At 38.9% G+C, this 6,496-nt stretch overlaps 1 protein-coding gene across 1 annotated transcript in view; it reads right to left on the bottom strand.

Annotated features, from left to right (window-relative positions):
• VPS13A (vacuolar protein sorting 13 homolog A) overlaps positions 1-6,496 on the bottom strand; it is a 153,452-nt gene that overhangs the window by 22,195 nt on the left and 124,761 nt on the right. The window contains exons 65-68 of the mRNA XM_018558253.1: positions 4,393-4,556; positions 2,578-2,623; positions 2,370-2,493; positions 1,547-1,661 (exon numbers count right to left, since the gene is read on the bottom strand). Of these exons, the coding sequence (XP_018413755.1) occupies positions 1,547-1,661; positions 2,370-2,493; positions 2,578-2,623; positions 4,393-4,556 (449 nt within the window). The remainder of the gene's footprint in view (positions 1-1,546; positions 1,662-2,369; positions 2,494-2,577; positions 2,624-4,392; positions 4,557-6,496) is intronic.

Here is a 6,496-nt window from a genome sequence, read left to right as displayed (position 1 = left end):
AGAGTGCAAGGCTTAAAATTTTACAGTAACACAGACTTTAGCTTTAAGACAAGCATTATTGGATAAGATTAATCATTAGCAAAATATGACATGTTCAATTTTACCTAAAAAGAAATACAAGAACTGAATGTTAGGACAAAGGGTTATGTCTGAACACAATAAGAACATGTCTTGTTTATATATGTGTTTATTTTTTAAGTACAAGTATTTAAAATGTGAACAAAAAAGTAACATAAGTGCATTGATATGCAATAAAAGCATAGGTTTAAACCAATAAAAATAAACAATGAATGATCGATTAAATGCCAACTGAACATGGAGATTTATAGGAAACATGAACAGATACTATGCCATTAAAAATGTATTTAAATTCCATGAAAAAAAGGAATATTTCAGCATCCTTTAGACATATACTACGTGTGATATGGGCCTACATTATTATATGCTGAGATCACAAAGATGCCACTGGGCAAGTGTATTGTGCCCACACACAGTAATGTCTAGAACTAGCTCTAGCACAGTCATCTGCTACTTACGGCCCTCTCCCCTTTGGCTCTCATTCTGCTGCTCTGTAAGGAAAGGAACAGGAAGCTTTCTTTTATGGTTACTGTGTATTAGAAGGTTTCTAAGAACCTTCTTATTCTTGGTAGACATTGCTGCACTGAAATTATAGCATTATAATAATTTTTAATGCTACAATGTCATTGAGACAGTAAAGCCTATGCTTGATTAGAGATGTGATAGTAAAACTGGAAATCAATATAGTTGAAGCATTAGGAAAATCTGATCTGTTCCAGAAATTTTTTAATTTCCGGAGTCTCCCATATATGTAAGGGCTGATTTACCTGATGATTGGTGCATGGTGACAGTATTGAATCCAGGCAGTTGGGATTCATACACTGCAAAATACTTCAAGGGTTAGGCAATTAGGCATTTTTCAACAGAATTGGAGAACCGTGGGTTTTTGTCTGTAACAGTACCATGTCACAAAGTTTGCTAAGCCCTTACGTTGTCTTTTTAAATATAATCTTGCAGCAGAGAAGAAACGTCCAAGCAGAAGAATCTCCCTCACATCAGGAAAGGAATTTGTGTTTGTCCTTCTCCAATGATTTTATACTAAGCAAACTATTAGATGTACCACTAAATGCACAACTTATCCTTGCAGTATAACTACTGCAAATTAGCTTTTTTCCCTTCAGTATGCTAGTTATGCTTTAAAGCACAAAACTTCATTTGGACTGAAAACTCCTAGATAAATGTACTAAAACAATCATATTTAACAGTAATAAAATATGTATATACTAAATGTTATACTGGTTTAGGTTTAAAGAATTTTGTAAAACCATAATAAAATATATACTAGGCAGGATAATACAACACATACTATTGTATAAAAACTTTGACCTGTAGCAGAATTTTTTATTAGTTACTTTTTCTTTTACACTTTATAACTGATGTATACTACGACATAGTATACTTTATACTAAAACTGATATTTGTGCCTTTAGATATTGGCATGAGTTTTGTTTAATTCAGTTCTCATCACCTGTAGCATTTGGCTTCCTGCACCTTCTCTCATCCTATATGGCCTTATAACACCATCTTCGTGTAAAAACCTAGGAGGGCGTAGACTCTCTACATCATCAGAAGTGTCTGTAGCTCTGTGAAGAAAAGGTGCAAGTAAATTAATTGTTCCTTATCTAGTAATATAAGTACCTCTTCTACCATACTGTACATTACACTGAGCATAATGAGTATACACAAGATTTATTAAAGCCTATAAAACAAAACAAAACTATCCATGGAGCGGGGCAACCTCCACATTGCAAGGGGTAAATGCTTGTTTTTGTCAAGGGGAGTTCTATAAAACAGTTTAACTTACCTTATCGCTGCTCACCAGCAGTTCATGCCCACCTCTTTCCCCTCCCCGCTTGTGGTGGAATGTCCCTCAGTGCCCTCATGTATCATGCAGGGCTATAGATTTTGTATTAGGTGTGATGACATAAGCATACCTCTGGCCACCAAAGTGTGTGTGTGTGGTGTGTGTGTGTGGGGGGGGATGAGGGCACCAGTCTTGGAGCCAGTGGGAGCTGGAATCAGGTAAACAAAAGTGCTTTACAGAATCTCCCTAGTCAAAATCAAACGGTTAACTCAGTTGCAGTGGAGAAAGGCTCTAAAATAACACGTACTAAACCATTTCATCCTCTAAGTTCAGCCCCTAATATGGCAGGAAATGTTCACCTTACTATAAAAACACAGGCATATTACTATTCTATGTGTTGTATGTATCTGTACTATAGAAGTAGCAATAATTCCACAGCCTGGTTCAATATTTAAAAAAAAATACATAACAATATACAAAGATTTACCTCTTGATGCCCTGAAATGTGCTGCTGGCCATATCTATTATACCTCCTGTTGGCCTGGTTATAGCCCCCACTAATCCTTTGCCGACACCTTTAAAAAATCCTGCTGCTCCTTCCTTTTGGGCACCTAGGAAATACATTAGGTAAATGTCAGAACATTGCCACTCAAATCCATACAGCATTATTTCTGTAGCAGAATTACAAACTGTACCTTTAATTGGCTTTGTTACTATCCCGGTTATACCACTGACAAAGCCCTAAAGAAAGAAAAGAAATAATGACTCAAATATAAAGGCATGTTGCTGACGAATGCCATTTGCAAGTGCCAGCAACTAAACATTTCTGAAGAATGTAGTTTTGAAATAAGAGCAAAGGTCAAACAGGAGATGGTTTGGAACATATTACAAAAAAAACTGACCACCAGTCACTCGTGTGGATACTGATAATACATCTTCCTGCCAACATCAAAACTCATTACATACTAAATTGATCTAATAAATCTGGTAAACTGTACTTAAATAGCACTTAAGAACAAGCACTCTTCATTCGATAAGGCTCTATGTGCCAAGCTGATTTGAAACAGTGCAGATCTACTAATGACCAACAACATTTACCAGGGATGTTACTAGGGTCTTAAAAGACCAAGGGAATGCCTGATCACCTAGGCGGAAATGATGTTGGGCTTGTATATCATTATGTCATCTCTTTTTTTTATTTGCTGTCTTCCCTATGTGCACCTTCTTTTAAAACCAACACTTCTGAGAATGCCTATTTCCCATCCATCACAGTGCTCACTGATCCTACTGTGTCCTGGAGTGACGTTGGGATTGGCAGGAGGAACGAGACGAGTGAGTGCTGCCAGGCACACAGGAGACTAAGACACCCTGAAGTGTCAGTTTTAGAAGAAACTTCATCCACCGATTTGTCTTCAGCAGGGTGGTATTTAGAGGTGTGGGCGGCAGGACAGGTAATTATATATTTTCTGCTTTAGAGGCACATGGGGATTTTTCGTTCAGTGAAAGGGTCCCTTCAAAATCTGCAGATTTTCTAATGAACTAAATGATTTAGTCAACACAATTTTAAAAAGGAAAATACAGTTACAAGTGGAGGTGTAAGAAAATGTACAATGAAAAATCACATTTCAGAATCAAAGTTCAGCAACGAATTAAGTATTTTTGTCCACAGGGTCAAACTTGAGATGACAGCAGCAATTACTATAAAAAATCTTAGGGCATGTGTCCTGGGTGACAGGGTATGGCCACACCTAGCCTCCCATTCATTTTATGCCCTCTATGGGACAATCTTATCTGGCTGCTGGTAACCTTAGAGGCGAAATTATGTTAAAGTCATATCTGATGTCAACAATATAATCCTGTAACAAGTGAATTAGTTTTTTTGAGGTTTCGCGCGCATGCGCAATTTTAAGGCTTGACATGTTTGGTGTCTCTTTACCCGACGTGACCCAGTGTTTTATATTTTACCCAAAAATTTGGTAATAATAAATGTTTTAGAATTTAATATAGGGGGAACTGTTTTTTTAAAAAAAAATCTGTAGTTTTTCCCTATTAAAAAATAAAAACCCCAGTGGTGAATAAATACCACCAAAAGAAAGCTCTATGTGTCCCCAAAAAAGGGTATAAAATTCATTTCAGTACAGCGCTGCATGACGGAATAAATGTCAGTCAAAGTACCGCAGCGCTGAATACTGAAAAATGGCCTGGATGGGAAGGGGGTTTAACACCCCAGATGTCAACTGGTTAAAATAATAAGCTGCCAGAGACAGATGAGGTTATGGAATATGTTTCTTTAAACCATTTAAAATTTGCTGTCTGAATATTATTTTTTGATAGATTATAATTATACATAATTCAGTGAACAGGGACGTTGGTTTGGCTCTTAAGGGTTATACATTCTGCACATTTATATTATGATTCACATTGTTAAATAAGTCTATATCAAAAACAATACAAAATAATTTTATTTTTCTGTAATGTTTATGGTCAGTCAAAAGGAACATTTTACTTACAGACACAAGGCCTTTGCCTCCACGTGTAAGACCTTCCCTGATGCCACTTGGCTGTTTGTTCATGGCTTCTCTCCTCTTTTGCTGGTATTCTTCATCCATAGTAATGGCTGCTACACCTTTGGCCATAGCACTTGTGATTCGGGATGCAGCTCCAGCTATGCCCCCTATTACAATGATTATATCTTATGATTAAAATCAGAATCAGAAACTAAAGGTAATTGCATACAGTTTTCTTTTCGAGTTGAAGGCGACGGTAAAAAGAAAACGTGCGCAGTGATCATCTTCTCACAAAACTGCTATATTTTCAGCACAGCTTTATATGACTATTATAAATCAGCCATTCTCACCTTCCAAAGCCTGTGCTGTAGTTTAATCTGTACAGATCCCAGTGATATAGCCACCCTTGAAGTATTTACTGATGACAGTAAAAGAATTCTAATATACACCGTTCAGCCATAACATTAAGACTACCCGACTAATGTTGAGCAGGTCCCCCATTTGCCTCCAACACAGCCCTGACCCATTAAGGCATTACCTGAACTAGACCTGTGGCGGTATGCTGTGGTATTTGGCACCAATCCATCAGAAGCAGATCCTTTAAGTTGCGAAGTGGGGCCTCCATGGATGGGACTTGTTTTTCTAGCACATCCCACTTGTGCTTGATTGGATTGAGATCTGGAGAATTTGGAGGCCAGGCAAACACTTCAAACTCATTGTTGTGTTCCTCAAACCATTCTTGAACCATTTGTGGAGTGTGGCATGGCGCATTATGCTTCTGAAAGAGGCTAATGCCATCAAGGTATACCGTTTCGATAAAGGGATACACTTGGTCAGCAACAATGTTTAGGTAACTGTTATGTGTCAAAGTTACATCCACATGAATGGCAGGACCCAAGGTTTCACAGCAGAACATTGCCCAAAGCATAACACTGTTTCCACCGTCTTCCCATAGTGCATCCTGGTGCCATCTCTTTCCCAGGTAAGTGGCATACACGCACCCGGCCATCCACATGATGTAAAAGAAACTATGGTTCATTAGACCAGGCCACCTTCTTCCATTATTCCGTGGTCCAGTTCTGATTCTCAGCATGGGCACCCTGACCAGTCTGCGGCTACAAAGCCCCATATGCAACAAACTGTGATGCACTGGGTGTTCAGACACCTTTTAATCAGAAAAAGTATGAACTTTTTCAGCAATTTGAACTACAATAGCTCCTTCTATTGGATTACAAGGACCAGCCTTCACTGAGCCTTGGCCGCCCATGACGCTGTCGCTGGTTCATCAGTTTTCCTTGCTTGGAGCACTTTTGGTAGGTCCTGACAACTGCAGATTGAGAAACTTCCCACATGAGCTGCAGTTTTGGAGTTACTCTAACCCCGTCATCTAGCCATCACAATTTGGCCCTTGTCAAATTAGCTTCCAGGCCAATCAGCATCAAGCCGGCCAAACAGCCGCCTCAACGCTGATCGGCTGGGAAGCCGGCTTCCCGGCCAATCAATATTGAGCTGGCCAAACAGCATCGAGCCTGCTTCCCGGGCAATCGGGTAATCACACGCCGCCTGGCTTCCTGGTAGTACTGTGATCAGCTAGTACCGAAAGATAAATATCGGTACTTGAAACTCGATACCGAACAACCGGTATCAGTGCATCCCTAGTCATAATGTTAAGGCCTATCGGTATATGTACAATCTAAAAAAAATGCAAGAACAAACATTCATAGTGATGTTAATTGATGGTCATAAACTGCTCATCTTGCAGAAAGAACTGTGAGTATATACAGTGGGGCAAAAAAGTATTTAGTCAGCCACCAATTGTGCAAGTTCTCCCACTTAAAAAGATGAGAGAGGCCTGTAATTGGCATCATAGGTAGACCAACTATGGGAGACAAAATGAGAAAACAAATCCAGACAAATCACATTGGCTGATTTGGAACGAATTTATTTGCAAATTATGGTGGAAAATAAGTATTTGGTCAATATCAAAAGGTCATCTCAATACTTTGTTATATATCCTTTGTTGGCAATGACAGAGGTCAAACGTGTCCTGTACGTCTTCACAAGGTTGGCACACACTGTTGCTGGTATGTTGGCCCATTCCTCCATT

This window comes from Nanorana parkeri, unplaced genomic scaffold, assembly GCF_000935625.1.
Source record: "Nanorana parkeri isolate BGI_ZX_2015 unplaced genomic scaffold, ASM93562v1 scaffold328, whole genome shotgun sequence".
In the NCBI taxonomy this organism is placed as follows: Eukaryota; Metazoa; Chordata; class Amphibia; order Anura; family Dicroglossidae; genus Nanorana; species Nanorana parkeri.
This window is presented reverse-complemented; position numbering and strand designations above follow the sequence as displayed.